Below are 19,216 nucleotides of genomic sequence, written 5' to 3'. Positions count from 1 at the left end.
TAAGCAAGGTGCAAAAACGAATTTCGGTACAGCGTCAGAAGATGGTCCACATAACTGAAACTAGCAGCACAGTTCAGCATAGTTTATAAATCGGACGATAGTGTGTATTAATGCCTTTCATTAAACGTATTACAGGTGTGGAGCACCATCGTGCAAAAATGTGTGGTTAGCTTTATCGCATTATTCATTGCCTACAGTTCGCGACCGTAGCTGAGTAGTGAGCGTGTCTGATTGCCTTGTGGAGGACCCGGTTTCAGGTGCAGATTTCGATGCTTGACCATCAACAAGTGTCAGCGTGCGAACCATTCAACGAAACATCATCGATATGGGCTTTCGGACCTGAAGGCCCACTTGTGTAGTCTTGATACTGCACGACATAAAACTTTACGCCTCGCCCGGGCCCGTCAACATCGACATTAGACTGTTGATGGATGGAAAGTTGTTGCTTGATCGGACGAGTCTCGTTTCAAATTGTATCGAGCGGATGGACGCGTAGGGGTATCGAGACAACCTCATTCATCCATAGACCCTGCATGTCAGCAGGGGATTGTTCAAGCTGCCGGAGGCTCTGTAATGGTGTGGGGCTTGTGCAGTTGGAGTGATATGGGACTCCTGATACGTCTAGACACGACTCTGCCAGGTGACATGTACATGGATCCATTCATGTCCACTGTGCATTCCGACGGACTTGAGCAATTCCAACAGGACAATGCGACACCCAGAATTGTTACAGAGTGGCTCCAGGGACACGCTTCTGAGTTTAAACACTTCCGCTAGACACTAAACTTCCCGGACATGTGCATTATTGAGCATATCTGGAACGCCTTGCTACGTGCTGTTAGGAAGAGATCTCCACCCCCTCTTACTCTTGCGGATTTATGGACAGCCCTGCAGAATTCATGGTGTCAGTCCCCTCCAACTATTCTTCAGAGATTAGTCGAGTCCATATCAAGTCGTGTTGCGACACTTCTGCGTGCTCACGGGGGCCCTGCACGATATTAGGCAGGTGTACCAGTTTCTTTGGCTCTTCAGTGTATTATGTGCTCTTGCCTCTCTACAAGTCCTGTAAGTTTATAACGGGGATTTCGGAGCGCCCTGTATTTGTAGTACTGAGTGCTTCAAGTCTGATGGCCTCAGAGTCAGCGTAACGCTAAACATACCGCCATTTGGGGTGACGGGATGCTGGGTCCAACATCCCGCAGCTGCCGCTTATGCAAAGAAGGGCGCACTTGCTGCAGGTGTCAGTAGGTGAGAAGGAGGCGCTTAGCCGCGCCGTCAGCGAACACGGGCACTGCCATCGACTCGGAGGGCAGCGTCCCCGTGTCTGCGCGGCCCCCGGTCGCGAGCTAGCGGGTGACGACAGCGCCCACAAAGGGCACGGAGCACCAAGGCGGCCCGGGAGAGGTGGCGCTAATTTTTGAAAGTGCCTTACGCATTTAATTCCGGCCCCGTGCGCGCGGATAGCGCTGGCGGGACACCGTCTGAAAGCCGCTCCCGAGACGAGATGGGACGGGACGAGACGAGACGAGCGGTGCGACGCCGCGACGCCGGCGCCGCCGCCGTCGTCGTCGGCCCGAATAAAAAGCGGAGCCGAGGCGAGCAGCAGCAGCAGCAGCAGCAGCTTCCAGCTCCCAGCTCCGTGCTAATTGGCTCTCTCCAGAGCCGCCTTGCTCGTGCGCTGCCATTATCGCGACACAAGAGGGTGAGGGGGCGTGCGATGCCAGTTGATAATGAAGCACCAGCCGTTTTGTCGGTGTGCTATCATCTGCGGCGAATTGCGGTTGTATCAGTTCTATAGCCTTTTCACTTTGGAATGCCGTGGAGCGAGCTCGTGCGCGCGCGCGCCTGCCGCTCGCTCCAAGGGCGAGGTTTCGCGGGAGGAGAGCGAGAGAGAGAGAGAGAGAGAGAGACAGAGAGAGAGAGAGAGGAACGCGGGCGCAGCCGGCGGTCGCTGGGAAACGAGTGCAGCCGAGTGTCCCGCCACGCCCGGATAGCCAATACAGGCATTAGCTGCTGCTGCTGCTAGCTGCTCCTCGCAAGGAGTCCGCGGGCCGCGGCCGCTGCCGGGCTAATTACGGCGCGGAGGTGGCGCCAGCGCGCTTTTTCTGCGGGCGCCGCCGACGCGGCGCACAGGTGCGTGAGCGCCGGCTCACAGTCCTCAGTGGGTCCTGTTCGAGCGTCAGCCGCCGTGTTTCGTCCCCGGTGAACACTGAATAGCGCAGCCGCCGACACTGGGATGACAGCGAGCGGCTGACTCTCGAGAGTGATGTAGCACCAATCGCACCTGTCCCGTGATCGTAGAGAGTTGGTTCAACAAACTTCCCCATCCTGCCTCGAGTACTTCTCTGTGTTGCTCTCTTCCAGTCGATCTCTTGAACTCCCCAATGGCTGTTTCGAAACTCTTTTATGTGCCTCCCTGACAATGCCCGAGTGACGATTTCTATATACCTTTACTGCCAATATCATTCATTGGTCGAATAACCTGATCTGTTGACGTAACACGCACAACACTGTAATTGTGTCATCCTTTCTGGGATTACCCTGAATTCTGTACCCAATGAGTCTACTAACATCTCCAGATTATTGACCGTTTTCTATGTATGACCTTCCACATCTGCTTTTATGCTTACCCCCCTCCACACAAATCCCTTGCCAACACATTAAATTCTCCCTCTATCTTCATCTACATCCAACCCATACGCACGTTCTACGCCAACCTCTTCACCGTCCCTCTCAAATTTCCAGTATTCTACAGTGCTACACATCTCACCAACCATAAATCTACCCTCTCTCCACATCCTCTTCCACCAAATTCCAGTATCAGGCCGTTCTGTCATCTGCTCACACAACCAGACGTAAGATAAAAAAATGGTTCAAATGGCTCTGAGCACTATGGGACTTAACTTCTGAGATCATCAATCCCCTAGAACTTAGAACTACTTAAACCTAACTAACCTAAGGACATCACACACAGCCATGCCCGAGGCAGGATTCGAGCCTGCGACCGTAGCGGTCGCGCGGTTCCAGACTGCAGTGCGTAGAACCGCTCGACCACCCCGGCCGGCAGACGTAAGGTACTCTTCCCTTTGCTCTACCAACTGAGCTACCCAAACACGACTCACCCCCCGTCCTCACAGCTTTACTTCTGCCAGTACCTCGTCTCCTACCTTCCGCCGATACCAGGTAGCAGCTGTCAGTTACGTTACGACGCATGAAGTTTGGGTCTATCGGTGAGTCGTGGACGGATAGCCAATGCGGGTAAGGCGTCCGCTCGCCTAAAGCGGGAAATTCGTGTTTGATTCGCGGTCCGGAACTGATTTTCATTGTCGTCATTAGGCTGATGTTTGTCCATATTCGCAACTGAGAATACATTCATGTAAAGCGCAGAAGTAACACAAAGAAATTATACGTAAGCTGAAGGCTATCGCACACCGACTGCTCGCTAGTTTTCGGATACAACTCAGTGCAGGAGCCTAATTAATTTGTGTGAGAGCTGAGACGCATAATAAACCGAGAACCCTTCTACGACGCAGAGCAGGGGCTCGGGAGAGACAAGGGAGTGCTACAATGCTTGGCGCCCCCCCACGAAGACTCGTGGGCCACTTTTCTTTTTCGCGCAATGCGTGATGCAGGCTTGCGGTCCCCCGACGTCGGCGACGGTCGGTCTGCTAGAGGTACTCGGTGGCTATCCTCTGTCCGGGACGGCGGGAGGGCCTCGCACTCACACACACACACACACACACACACACACACACACTGATGTGGACCTTGTCTCTGCTGCCAGGCAGAGAAGGAGCAGCACGGCCTGCCCGGGACCAATCTTACAAATTACACGGCTCCTGCGAGTTGAGGAAGGAGTAATGGCCCCGACTGCTATTGAGGTGCGCGCCGGCGAGGACAGTGCCTGCGCCGCGCGACTGCCTTCTAATTGCGCTGAAGGCCAATATTTGTGTCGCGCCGCGTCGCGCAGGCAGCCGCCGCCGCCACCTCCGCCTCCGCACTCGCGCCTCCACCCCCGCAGCACAGTGTTCCGCCCACACGGCGCCGATTCTTCGCCCGCCCGTGCTAATGCTGCGAGGCGCTGCGCTGAGCGGCGCGGCGCGGCGCGACATGTGATACAGACAACGGCCGCATTGTTGACATCTTGTACTTGGGCAGCTCAATGGACAATTGTGCGCGAGGGTGGAGGCGCGCGCAAAACGTGAAAATGCGCCGTTCCGTTGCGCCCCGCTCGCGGCGCGCGAGACTCATTTCCTAACTAGCCCCGGCGAGGCCTTAAAACGCCTCCTCTTTCCCGCGACGCGGCGTGTCCCACTCCGTGTTTAACACGTGCAGCTGAGCCCGCGCAGCCCGTATTGCTTCCTGCTCCCCATTCACGCCGGAGCCGTTGTCTTCTATTGATCTGCCTAGCGCCTCTTTTTCGATGCCATCCACCCACCTACGCCCGCATTCCGCCTCGCTCTCCCTACATCATTTCTCCGCGCTTTCTCTTTCCCTCTCTCTCTCTCTCTCGCTCTGCCCGCCTTCCGGAGTCACGTCCCATTCGTCGCTTAGACGACCGGTAAACTCACACGGTAACTTGGCACCGTGTAAAGTGCTACTTACAATCGCGGAGAAGCCATTCTCTTGAGGAACATAATGTCTCCCCCTCGCTCTATTTCCCGTGCTACGCTAGCGAAGGGGAGGGGCGTTTCTTTTGTTCATTCTGCCATATCCTCGGTTGCAAAGGAACTAGGAAAGAAAAAAGAAAATCACACAACAGTCTGGCGCGGAAATTTCTCGAAGCTGGTCTGTATTACCAGGAAGTAGCTTAATAAACACTGGGTAAACTACCATCAGTTCCTAGAATTTTTACGTACTCACTTATTTATTTTACTCGGAAAGCTAGGGTCATGAACAAAACGTACCCTGGATCTGAGCTGCGCAAGCCAACTCATATTCATTACATGAATAGGGGACCCATCAAGGAAACGAAGCTCTATTTCCTACGGAATAATATAAAAAACTGTTCAGAAAGGCTGTGTTTTTCGCCAAAGACACTAATGCTACGTCTTTATAACACGAGCGCAATTCAGAAAGTAAGGTCCGATCGGTCGCAAAAATGGAGACCACTATGAAAATTTAAAAAAATGTTATATTTGTTGCAACAATTAGCTACACCTTCCAGTTATTTCTCTAGATAGTCACCGCCCCGACTTGGACATTTGTCTTACAGTTGTTCCAACTCTCGACTGCCCTGTTCATGTCAGGTAGCAGCCTGTGTCTTCCGCCAATTCTCTACGCTGGTCTACAGCTCGTTGTCTGTGCCAAAATGGTGCCTTCATAGCCAGCGGTTCATGTGAGAAGAGATGAAACTCAGGGGGAGCATATTACAGGCTGTATTGTGGATGATGAAATACTTACCATCAAAAACTCTGCAGCATCACCTTCTGTGCCACACCTGCGTGCGGCTGAGAATTGTGATGAAGGAGGAAACGCATGACTGTTATGTTGTGTGGGCTGCATGCCATCATGCGACATATCTCACCAGGCCCACTTGGCAGGAGACACTATTTCCTAGGCATCTTTACGTGCTCACTGTGCGCTCGGGACTAAAAAGGGCAACGTGACGCAATCGGCGGACGAACTGCAGATACTGTCCGACACATCTGTGCAAAGATTCATCGGATTTTCATTGTGGTTTCCATTTCGCGCTCGATCGGATCTTACTCTCTGTGTAGTCCACGTAGGTACCCACAAAATGGACACCAGCTGTGAGGAACATTGAATGATAACGCGGTGGTTACAGCGGGTCCCGTCACATCACTAAAGTTAAGCGCTGTCGGACTTTGCTAGCACTGGGATGGGTGATTGTCCGGGTCTACAGAGCACTGTTGGTAAGCGGGTTGCACTCAGCCCTTGTGAGGGCAATTGAGGAGCGACTTGCTTGAGAAGTTCGGCTCCGATGACGAAAGCTGGTAACTGCAGGGAGGGCGATATGTTCACCAAATGCCCCTCCATATCCGATTCCAGTGACGTCTATCAGCTCAGGATGAGACAGCGGTCGGTCGTTAGCGTTGTAACTTCCGAGGCCTGTTCAGATGGAGTTTTAAATGTAAAGAATACGAGGGTAAGGGGTTCTGAGTCGAGGAAGATAAAAGTGAAAATTTGTGATGTGTTAGAACAAGTTGATAACTTCGGGTACGTTGAATGCAAAATAATCAGTAACATGGCATGAATCAAGAAATAAAAACAACGGTAGCTGTTGCAAAAGTAATATTTTACGGAAGAAGGAATATTTTTTTCCCTCCTATTAACCAAAAAATTAAAGAAAAGTTTAGCGATGTATAGTTTACGGAATATTGTCTAGTATGGTGCTAAAACGTGGACATTGCGGCTGAGACAGTAGAAATGCTTAGCGGCTATTGGGATGTAGATGTGGAGAAGAATGGAAAGTTTGAAACGGACAGATAAATGAAGGAATCGTGTTCTGTTACAAAGGGTGGAAGGGAATACGAATACTGGAAATAGAATTTGACGAAGACACTCGATGAGAACAGACTGTGTAATAAAATATGTAGTAGAAGAAATGGTGACTGGGAAGACGCTCGGAAGAAGAAGAAGAAGAAGAAGAAGATATCAGTAAACAAGTACATCAACATAATGCATCCTACGCAGCTACGAAAATGATGGTGGAAAAGAGGCACAGTGGAGAATACTAAACTTGCAGTGATGGATCTGCCTAATTATCGTCAGCATCATCATCATTAGCAACAGCAGCAGCTGCAGCATCAGCATCACAATGTACAATGTTCTTAACGTAGAGAGTAGAGCTTGTATGATATTTACATACGCTAAATAACATATGCTGTCAGGAGGGTGACGTTCATTTACCTGCGAATACCTTCTAATATTGACATTTAAGTGGTGTACGACATTGTCTGGTACAACTAAAAAAAAAAAAAAATGAAGAAGCAACGCTACTGGAAGCGCTTAGAATTCACAGCTGTGTGGCATTTTCAGTTGCAAGGGGAACGGCGGTGAAACTCGAAGTACTTTCGAGATTTCGTGACAAATAGCTCTGGATGCAGTTGCTACTGGCCGATAAGAATCACATAGACTAACCAGAATTTCTTTAAAGTGATACATTTGTACCTGAATTACTTGCACCCAATTTTGTAACATTCGTTTCTTTCGCTTGAGTAATAGAGGGTGGAGAAAATAAAAGTGACCCAGAGAACAGAGTTCCAGGGTGCAAATAAACACAGCAGAGGAAAGGAAATACAGTAATAACCTGGCTGTAGCATTGTTGAAAGTGACCTCCGTTCTTCTCTTGCCACTTCTGGGCCCTGGTCAGCAAGATGGTGAAGGCGGATCGAAGCTGGACTGCTGGAATAGCTGCATTCTCGTCCAAAATGTTCTGCTGCAGTTCATGAAGACTATAAAGATTGTTGCCATACATCTTAGACTTGACAAAAAGTAATCGCACACTGACAGATCAAGTGACCTGGGACGCCAGCTGCGGCCGCGACCAAACTGACCTCTGTTAAGAACTCTGTCGGGCGTAAAGATTGTGTAAATGTGCTCCAAGGTTGGGTCGGCTGTATGCTCCATCCCGTTGGAAGTAATTGTAGGTCGTTTCTTCCTCCGTTAATGCTGCCACAAGCGGTCCGGGCCGCTTTCATTTGCCCCATCCTGCACTGCGTAACACATTTGAGTTACCGCTAACATAACATAAACCATCTGACTTCGTGTGCTTGGACATTGATCATATCTCTAATTTAAAAAAAAAGTCTTTCTTACTATTCTCTGAATATTTTTCCACTTCTATCTGTGCAACAAATATAATGGTCAAACTCTTGATAAAATCGTGTAATGTCCGTCAGAAGACAACAGATTTTTAGAAATCCATATTAATTTCTGATATCAACTGCATTTATTTGCCCGTTTAATATTGTAAGTTGACTAATTATTCCGTGCAGTGTAAGCTCTATAGACAGTCGTGTAATGTATCGTCGGTTTATCTGTGTTGCAGGGAGTTCTATTACATCCAGATGGAGAAGTATGCGAGACAGGCGGTCAGCGAAGGCATCAAGAACGCAGACGATCTCCATGTGGGTGCAGACTCGGAGATCTACCGAGTCCTCAACCTGCACTACAACAGGAACAACCACATAGAGGTATGGGGACCACAGGTGCGGCATTCTTCAGTTAACTTTCCTAACATCTGCTTGAGTGCTTGCACGATCTCACCTGCCTTTCTGTTCTACGCCTTTTTTTGTACGTAGCCAAAGAAAAGACAAACGACCAGTTCGCAAGAATCCTGCATGAAAATTAGTTACTCCTCTATTCAATGTCTGCCACTGAAATCAGGCTGATGAATAGTCCGTCCAAATGAAGTTCAAGAAGTCATGTCTGATCTGTTGCAAATGAGTGTTAGATTCATTAAACAGTGTATTTGGACTAAGGTAGTCCACTTCAGATTCTGTACAGTATTTCCCCAGTATTACTGTAGTTACCAGCTTGATACTAGTCATCAACAAGCCCATGACTAGCTGATTTTCCATTCGAATACCCTTCACTGCTACAGTAATATGAGATAATGATTGTTCGAACAGTAAGATGTAGATGAACATTTTATTATAACTTCTTCATAGTTCGTGCGAACGCTGTACGTTCCACAGCGTATCACACGTCCGAGACTTCGACTAAGGCCAAACACGATGAAATGTCTGTGAAGACATTAAATTTTGAGCTTACTTCATTCTCTTCAACTGTAGAACTGTCAGTGGCACAACAGCCTTGCAAAGTCTGAATAGATCTATCTTTTCTGCTTCTATGAAATGGATTCACTTCAAATGATGACTAGCATGTTATATAGCATGACTTTTAATTTAATAAAATGTAACATTAAAGATCAAATAATTTCAGTGCAATTCAGAATTATACAGAATAAAATTCCGCAGTCACTGTCAATAATCAACATCTTCAGGCGAAAACCGTTATGTGGAATATATTACACTGTAATTTACCTGTGCTCGTGGTACTTAAAAATCTGTAGATTTTATTATTTTCTTAATTAATTAATTTTTTTTTAAAATTAGAAGTTCGCCTTTTTCTCCTCATTACATAAGAAAGTAGATTCTGGGTTGCTCTAGGCAGATCATCCAAAATGTAATCACATTCCCTCCACAAATTAGCATACAAATATTTTCGTCTGCAACCAACAATACTTGTTATTAATCTACTTAATGCGAAAGAACGGACTCTGGATCCGCTAGGACTTTAGAGCTCAGAAATAAAGATGTAAATATGTATTTATCGAGAAATTCTGGAAGATATAAGGGAAATGAAACACTAAAGATGAGTCCAACGTACTAACAACAGCGTAATCTATGGCATTCTGCATTATATGGTTGACGCTTCACGGTCGTTGTTCACCGATATTTAGTCTACTGGTACACTGCCTTCCCCCCATAATTATTCAGTCTTTGAATGGCAGAAGTCCATACTCGAAAACTTATTACATACGTTTCCAAAATGACATTTTCACTAACATCACTCTCACTTTCCTTTCACTCACGCAGCGGTGAGTCGTCGGAGCAGCACCAACGTTGGAGGGTATTTCTGACGTCGGAATTTCCCGGCTTCTCTCACATTTGTTCGTTGCTTTGTCAGGTACTCTTGGTATATCCATTTATATGAAGTATTCTCCCAACTCTTCAGGAAAAGACAGTGTTGCATCTCGCTTCCTTTAGGATCAAAGTTGATACCTAACTGTAACAAATCGTGAATTGTTTTATGTGCAACGGAGGATTAAAAGCTGACGGAGTGCGGTGTAAAGCGTTGTCCAATTTTAAATCATTAGACAGGAATAGGGGAAGAGACGCTTGGAATGTTCATTGCGGACAGATGCGGCTTAAAGTGAAAGGTTGTGAGGCGGAGTCACCCAAAGAGGTATATTAGACTATATTTTTAAATAATGTATTACAGAATTTAAATCGAAAATTTTTGCTTGGGGTTTAAATGGGGAATCATCTTTTTTTTTTAAAGCTGTTGATGTCGATTGATGTTATTTCTAGCAGGTAGTACCTACTCTTATGACTGTGCCTTGAAATGCCAGTTAACTGTTTTAGTTCATGTTTGGATGCATGACTTCTACGAAGTACAGCAGTTACGGAATTCTAGAAAGCTCAAGCAGCTGAACGTAAGGCAGTCGTATCAACATCCTCTCGTGGTCCACTGTCTACAGTAAAGGAGACTCAGCAGAGTGGCTGAATGTCCACTGTCGAGTCCCTGTCCTCGTCGCTGTCTATTATGTCTCGAGCATCACTAACTGACTTTAATATTAATCTTTGCTAGAATTAAAACTACTTTTTAGGTTCTGGAATTGGTAGTTCTATTCACTGTGGTAAAGGCGTGCTAAGGCTGTAACTGGCATTTCAATATCGTAACACGTCAACACTTAACGAGGGATTCACGATGGTTTAAATGGAATTACGACTCGAAACAACTGTCATTATTTTCAGTTGTTAACAAGTACCTTGCTAGAATGAGATTTTCACTCTGCAGCGGAGTGTGCGCTGATATGAAACTTCCTGGCAGATTAAAACTGTGTGCCGTACCGAGACTCGAACTCGGGACCTTTGCCTTTCGCGGGCAAGTGCTCTACCAGCTGAGCTATCCAAGCACGACTCACGCCCCATCCTCACAGCTTTACTTCTGCCAGTACCTCGTCTCCTACCTTCCAAACTTTGCAGAAGCTCTCCTGCGAACCATGCAGAACTAGCACTCCTGAAAGAAAGGATAATTCAGTAGTGCTAGTTCGCAGGAGAGATTCTGTAAAGTTTGGAAGGTAGGAGACGAGATACTGGCAGAAGTAAAGCTGTGAGGACGGGGCGTGAGTCGTGCTTGGGTAGCTCAGCTGGTAAAGCACTTGCCCGCGAAAGGCAAAGGTCCCGAGTTCGAGACTTGGTCCGGCACACAGTTTTAATCTGCCAGGAAGTTTCAAGTAACTTGCTTGCTAACGACGTTGGCTCGAGAAAGTGCAGTATTTGCAATTTTCTCTTTGTTCCCTGAAATACATTTTGACGTTTTTCGCAATGTGTGCGTCAGATAGAATTGCTAAATACACGTGATTTGAGGAAGGGGGACAAAGCAAATTCGGTAGAAATCAAGAGAATTTTACCCCACTGGTAACAGATTAACGCACACCGGACTCGCATTCGGGAGGACGACGGTTCAATCCCGCGTCCGGCCGTCCTGATGTAGGTTTTCCGTGATTTTGCTAAAGCGCTCCAGGCAAATGCTGGGATGGTTCCTTTGAAAGGGCACGGTCAGATTCCTTCCTCGTTCTTCCCTAATCCGATGAGACTGATGACCTCGCTGTCTGGTCTCCTCCCCCAAAACAGTCCAATCCACAGATTAACGGCCTTCTCCAGTGCTGCAACCACGGGTAGCTTACTGATTTTGGATGATCGTGCCTCAAACATTTTTTTCGCTTCGCTGTAGTTACTTTCACTTCCAGACGGCTGCACCGCCTAACAGAGCGCCTCTTTCTTTCTTTCGCAGGTCCCCTCGAACTTCCGGTTCGTAGTGGAGCAGACGCTGAGGGAATTCTTCAAGGCCATCCAGGGCGGCAAGGACACGGAGCAGTCGTGGAAGAAGTCGATTTACAAGATAATCTCGAGGCTGGACGACCCCGTGCCCGAGTACTTCAAGTCGCCCAACTTCCTGGAGCAGCTGGAGTAAGCGCGTCCGCCCGCTAACACCGAGGACAGCCCCAGCCGGTGCCCTGGACGGGCGCCGTCCCGCTCCACTCCTGCGGCCGCCACGTGTCTCCCCGCCAAGCCTCCGCGCGGGCAGACTCGGCTGCAGTCCTCAGCGTCGCTCCGCGTCGGCTGCAGGACCAGCCGGCTGGCGGCGCAGGAGTCTCCAAGACGCTCTCCACTTGCCCCGACGGTGCTGCCGCATCCGAGGACCGCGCCCTGCTCGTGTACATAAGGAAGACCACCGAGGCGTACGTCCGCCGCCGCGTGTTGCCACTGTGTAAAGCAATTATTGTGGTACTGTCTTCCCTTTTCGTGTATGTAAAACCAAGAAAAGAAAAAACACAGACAGAAACGTACGAGGGAAGAACACGAACACTTTGTCACGGGGCGGACACGCCAAGAAGTCACGTGTGGTACCGATACGACCAAAGATAACAAAAGATCCTTTATAGATAATTAAAAAAATGAGTTTGTTAATTTGTGCTAGTCGTTGAGTGATGTGTTTTGAAACGAGTCGTTGAACACTCTGTGCGAGACGCCAAAAAAAAAAGTTGTTTTTACCTTCCTCTCTCACGGACTCGGGAAGTTGCGTCAAAGTTGCTATTGTTATATAAGTTGTAATTATTATTATTACAATTGTTTGTGAACCCCATTGCGGGAGGGATTGCCCACAAGCGCAGCACGTTAAGCACAAACTGTTAGCCGTAGTGACGTCACCTGATCTCACGCCCGCTGCTTCCGCAAAAGGGCAATCTGTCACTCTGGCACGTGGGCTGCCCGTGGTTAAACTTCCTAGTCAAAAATCAAGTTGTTTGTCTTAGGTTAATGCAATGTTTATATCATGTGGTGCAGTGGAAAGAGGAAATAACGTATTCCAGATCTTTTTGCCTTCTCATGTTAAAAACGACGGTGTAACTGATTTTGTGATATATACGCGATTGAATTTTGCATTGAAAATTTTTATAACTGCTTTTAAGTAAGAAGTTAAAAAAAACTGGAATTGTGGATAGAGATTTATGTAAATTTTCCTCGAGTTGAGAACGTGTTTCAGTGAGGACATGCAACAGAGGGCAAGGAGTATTTGTGGACACCATCTCTGCGACGGCGGAGAAGAAAGACTGTGCGGTGCTGTGCAGTGCAAAAAGAAAACTTTTTTCCTTTTTTCGTAGGGAAAGGGACCATCGAGTAACTAAAAGAAATGTGATTGTTGGGGGAAGGTGGTAAAAATGTGGATAAAAGAATTCCGAACTGTCGCGGAAGGGATTTATTAGAAAAAAATTTAAAAATGGACTCTCCTCGAGAAATTGTAAGAACATTTCAAGAAATGTGAACGTCAGGCTGGATAATGGTAGCAACTGGCCGATTAATTTCTCTATTTTAAAATAATATGCATACAATTCTACTGCCGATTGTATCAATAGTAACTTCAGGAACCACAATTTACAGTTACCTTCAGTGCAATCTTCGTTTCCTAGTTGTGTACTTGAGTTCCAACAGCTCTCGTATGGTAATGCTTTCCTTTATAAATGATTGTCTTCGTTAAAAATAAAAAAAAGGTACTTGGTCGCTGAACAGGGGCAAGGGGGCCCCATAGAACGACACTGCTTCAGGCCGACCGATCCATTCTGTCAGGTTACAAATTTCACCACACTACGCTGCCAGTGTTTAGGGGGAAAAAAATTAGGAGAGAAAGAGAGAGAGAGAGAGAGAGAGAGAGAGAGAGAGTGAGGGAGGGAGAGCGAGGGAGAGGATTCAGGGAAAGATAGAAGATATAGTATATGTATAAATAAAAAAAATTATATATAGAGAGAAAGAGATAAATTATGTGGTAGGGAGATGTGGAGATGGGTGTAACCTAAGATGGTGACGAGGGAGATGAAGCAAAAAGAAACCAAAGTGTCCTTTAAGTTCCGGACTGATGAGACCGCCAACTGTTTACCGTAAATATGGCGTCTCAGCAGTTCTGGTACCTAGTCATCACCAAAAAATGATCGTAAACAAACTATCAACAAGCCAGAAGCACATACAGTATCCAAACGACAGGTGATCACTCACACAAACACAGAAACAAACACACACACACAGCTTTGACAGTGGCGGTACTCGACGCCGTCCCCGCATCGTACACACATTCACACACACACGCAGACACACACACACACACACACACGCAGAGCCGAGTCGTTGATCGCAGTATCGCCGCTCCTACGCAGTGTCCTAACCCCCTCCCCGGGCCGCCGCGAGCTGTTGCGCGCCTCTTATTGTATTTTAAAAAAAACAAAAGCGCTTCTTGCAAAAGAAAAATGTTGCCAGTGCATGTACTGGGATTTTTTACGTAATAGTTTTGTTTGTACTCTTTTTTCCCATAGAAAAACTGACATTGTTGACTCCTATGGTGATTGTTACCCCCTGTAGTTTTTACCGCTTCCGATGGTTGTTGTAGCATTTGACAGGGAGCTAACCCTTAACAAGGTGGTGGTAGCGGTGAGGAATGTTTTCTCTCGTTGGGTTCGTCTGAAATACAGCGGAGGTGGCGCACCCAACTATACCGGACTAATTTCGCGGTTACTTTACAGGTACAACACTACAAATAACACATATTATAGACAGCCGATTCTGTTACTGTTGCAGTGCAGACCATATGAACAGACTTTATTTCCCGAACGCAACAATTTTTCAAATGCACACGGACCATTTGGACCTACAAACACCCTCCCCATTTTTGTGTGTCGGCGTTCTTTTTATCAACGGTGCAATATTTTTTTTAATTCAAAAGACCTTGGTCCCCAGCCTTTGATAGCGATACTTAGAAAAACAGATTTGGCAAGTTTTAGTCCTGTGTTTAAAAATACCTTTATCGTTTTGCAATGAAAGAAAAAGAGGTCTCGGCAATGTTAGGATTCCCGTTCGAACCTTGTCACAGAAAGTACAAGCTTATTTAAAAAGCACCTTCGCGCCTTATCTTTATGATAAAAGAGTAAGCGAAATAAAATTGTGTGTAATTTTTACCAAAATCTGCCTTACATTCTATTTTCTTACAGAAGTACCTAGTGTGATGATTTGCTGTAGACGAAAAACAGTTCTCACATGTCTGGGTCTTGCCATTCAGTACATCCATGTTTGTTTAGCAGCGCTCTACTACGTATCACTGGCAACTGCCCCGAGGGTTGCTTCCGCCACTCGTTCGTACGTTCGTTCGTTATTCATAAACAGGCTGTTTCACAATCTTCTAGTCCATTTCGCAAAATAGTCATTCTTTTGAGTGTGAGATGTAGTATATGTAAAACTGTTGGTAACTTTTGAGCGTTATGGGATACTTCCTTCAAGTTTGTTGTCTTTTTGTTTAATATGAATATATATATATATAGAAATATATGAACGAGTCGCTATGCGACTCTAACTGGTGACTTTGAGGTTGCGTTCTACTTTTTACAGTTGTATTTGAAGCGAAGACATTGTACAGACAGAATGGTGGCATTACTCAGTTGATGAAACGGCGGTACTGTTTAATGCCGCTACCGGTTTGTGTTGTTGGCAGCCCTGCCCGGGGAACTCCGCCCCGCGGCCACTCAATAGAGGACGCTGCTAGCTGGGGACCCCCTACAGTGTTCTCAATTCTGAAATAGCATTTTTGAAACGGAACCATATTCACAATACAGTGCTCGCAATAGTCTGAAGGCAACTAAAACGAAACTCTCGTCTAAAATATTTCTGATCAAGGCAAAAAAAACTCACTCAACATACACACAGGGCCAACTCGTCCGATCTAAAGTGCCTTCAAAATGTTAATTTTTTTAGAAAAAAAAGAAAAAAACAGGGCCCTAAATAGACCATTCTCGCCCCACCAAAACACTGTACTTGGTCTCCAGAGCAACGCCCTCTTTTCTGTATCATTTCGAAGGACCCAAAACGCAAAACTCAAGTTATTAAGATTGTTATGCTGAGAAATCAAGATAATTCCGTTTTACTGGTATTTTACGCAAGTACCGCATATTTAATTTATTGGTTCTTATTTAATATTGTATTTACAGAGGTTTCATATGTGATGCATGTAAGAAACCGTATATCCATGGTATAGCATTACTCTAGAATGTAGGAATACATGATTATAATGATAATAATTACTTAAATTGTCTTATTATTTAACATACCAGTTCCTCAATTCCAAATCACAGTAGTCAGTTCTTTTGTCCATTGTTGGACTATATCTGCAACCAGGAGATAAAGTTAACTTGATCAATCTCTCTCAAACAGTAATGAGCTTCAGAAACGAGATATAACGTAGCAGTTGTGAGATTTCTTTCAGGTAGGCGAGAATTCAGCCACACCGACAGAGGAAGTCCTATAAAGGGATGGATCATACCACCTCCATGTGATAGATTACCTGGATCAAACTTGACGAGGATCAGTTTCCACACATAGTGTGTCATGTTCGTTACAAAGTGTACTCTCAAATAAAATACTTTGTGTATTAAAAAAAGATGCACACAAAAAGGAAATACTTCAAGGAAAAGCTCGACACATTGAACCTGTAGGACTAAATCGATTGGTATCAGAGCAAACACTCAGGATGTATACCTATGTACGGATGTGTAAACAACACTGGCGTACATTTCAAACCAAAGCAATTACTCTGTATGTTTTGGGGTCAAATTGTCACTCTAGTTTACTTAATGTTTTTGTTTAAGAGTAGATCATAGTACCAACCAAACTGGTGAAAACTGGCTTCTAGCATACATTACTAACACATCTGCATTAGTATTTGATAGGTAATAGACATTATTTCCCACACAAAAATATATTGCCAGCATTACAGAGAAGAAACACAACCAATTTGTTGGTGATATACTGAAGTAAAACCTATGATCTTGATCGTCATCTGTTCACAGTCTTACAGTGTAATTGATTGTCGTGGTTTTTTAGCTTTGTAACTGAAACTGTGAGTTAATAAATAACACACACACAAGTGCATAAAGTCACCAAATGTGTACGTTTACAAACTATGAAATAGTAATATATGCTCTCAAGAACACTTTAACAACAACGTGAAGTAAAAATCATATACAACACGTTTTTTATGATACTGTGAACAAGACAGTACACTGTACAAAGTACACAATGAAATGTGAAGAGCATGCAATAGTTCAGAGCTGTGAAAGTGTAGCTCCATCAGGTAACTATTAAATAGTGAAGTCTCACATTGTTTTCAATATTGTAGGTTATTATCATTATTCTAGAAAAATAGTTAATTTTATTAGACGCACTCCTAATTCACAAGGTATTCACCAAACGTTTTTGTAGACTGTCAAATGATATGAGAAAGTACAGAATAATGTTTAAAAACTCACAATTTACTACTCTCTGCAGACTATTGTAATAAATAGTCATTACAGTATACTGACTGACATAACAAAAGCTACAGATTATTTTCCTTTACATACGAACATATATTCTGGCATTCAGTGTTCTATTATTAGTGAACTGCAAGAGTGATAACTTTAGATATTTTACACACGTTATGCAGTCACTTACTCATTTTAACAATTCATTGCAGAGATAATAGTAAACAGGTATATGACAAGAACTCATGTCACTGGGCACAACAAACACTCATCTAGTTTTCTACTTGCACTTATACTACACAGAAAACAAGAGATGTAATCGAATCTCTATTTAAATTTGAGATTCCACATTAAAAATTTCTTCACTGACTTGGCGTAGCACAAATTGTAAGATTTTTCATGTCATGTTAAACATTTACACTGATGCGAAAATCAGATAATTGCTTACACTACTGAAAGTTAACAATTTTCACGTACTCTTCTCTGAATAAAAAAGCCCACACTACAGGTACTGATTATCATAAACAACAGCATCTCATTTCGTGTTCTGATACAAGAAGTACATATCTAGAAACAATAGTACAAAAGATCTAAGAATGATAACAGACGGTTCACAAACAACCGCAAAATCGTTTACCTCATTCGGCCTATGTAGTATATCTGGAACGACATGCAATCACAAGTCCTCACACAACAGCTAACAAGTAGGATTTCACATGTAAAAATAGTTTCTTCAATGCAACAGGACAATTTTTACTTGTCAGTGAGAAGAGCAAGCCGCAACGTCACTTGGGTACTTGCCATATGTTCTTTATTCCACTCACTCTAGACACAACATGCACCGTCTACAGCAGTGAAAAGATGTAAGTTGAGATCTGTACTTCTAGAAACATGCAGAAGACCAAAACCACAGACGAAAAGTATTTGATCAGAATGATAACTGTGCCTGGATTTACAACAGGATTATAGTATAAAGACTAGAGAAGAAATCATATGAAGTCGGTAATAAGAGATATCGGGTTCTCAGTCAGCAGAAGAACGAAATTCACATCCATTCAGATGGGCAGTTTATAAGATACAGCTATCAAGTTTTATCACACTCATTTTAAAGACAGCATATACCGTTCCCTCATTTTCTATACAACTTACTGCTGCAATAAATTGTTTTTTCAATACACACTTGTGTTCAGAAAACACATACCACTTACTTCACCTCCAAAACGTAAGGAGCATTGTGTTTAACAAACGACGTATAATAAATACAAACAGATAAAAGTCGTATCTGACACCACCGCTCTGACAAAATTTGGAGGTAGTAGCTCAACAGTTACATGTAAGTCAGTAAACCAGTTTACAACTAAACCAACTGAAGGTATTTCTTAATTACAAATTTAGTGCAGAAATATTTCAAACACCACAAAGGCGAAGTGAAATGCACCACAGCACTGCAGAAAAAAAATACATCAAAGATGGATAAACGGTGATCTCATAGAGACACACATCGACTAGGTTCCAGTCTTCAACTTGCTCTATTCATAATGGTAGTGGTATACCGCAGCAGAAACTATTTTGTCTGGCGCAGAAAAGAAAGACTGATACCTGTGTATTATAAAAAAATGTCGATGTTACTAACAACTTACGTTGTCTGGGCCAACTGCGACTTGAATGCTGACTGAACAAGGTAAGTACGAAAAGAAAATATCAGTAAAACACCGATTTCAGAATATTAATTCAAGGACAACCCCTTTATCATCGAAGTCACTCAACACGGCGGGATTAAACCAACATCCCACAGAAGAGATTTGAAACAGTGCATTTTTAACAGGGTACAAGTTTTTTTTCGTAATGAAATGGTCTAGAGTTAAAACTCCGTTTATGTTTTGCCTCTGCTGGTGCTACAAGAAATAGGCAATTGGCATTCCAGTGCACATTTGAGAAGTACACCTTTCGTGATCCGCCAGATTAAATCCAACAGTAGGGAGTTTCGTGGTTCTTCCTTGAAATGAAAGGTATCTTTTCTTGATTAAAATAATAACTTACTAGAGTATGATGGTAGAGTAGTTAAACTCAGGAGCAGATGAGGCTGACTGATAGCATCTTTTCCAAAGTATTCCCCTTCTGAAG

The 19,216-nt window shown here is 44.6% G+C and overlaps 1 protein-coding gene across 1 annotated transcript in view; it reads left to right on the top strand.

Annotated features, from left to right (window-relative positions):
• The window catches only part of LOC124553609 (homeobox protein prospero-like), a 59,560-nt gene extending 43,680 nt beyond the window's left edge, over positions 1-15,880 (top strand). Inside the window, exons 9-10 of the mRNA XM_047127502.1 lie at positions 8,015-8,159; positions 11,551-15,880. Coding sequence (XP_046983458.1) covers positions 8,015-8,159; positions 11,551-11,730 — 325 coding nt within the window. The 3' untranslated portion in view covers positions 11,731-15,880. The remainder of the gene's footprint in view (positions 1-8,014; positions 8,160-11,550) is intronic.
• The last annotated feature ends 3,336 nt before the right edge of the window (positions 15,881-19,216 follow it).

Source organism: Schistocerca americana, chromosome 1 (assembly GCF_021461395.2).
Source record: "Schistocerca americana isolate TAMUIC-IGC-003095 chromosome 1, iqSchAmer2.1, whole genome shotgun sequence".
In the NCBI taxonomy this organism is placed as follows: domain Eukaryota; kingdom Metazoa; phylum Arthropoda; class Insecta; order Orthoptera; family Acrididae; genus Schistocerca; species Schistocerca americana.
This window is presented reverse-complemented; position numbering and strand designations above follow the sequence as displayed.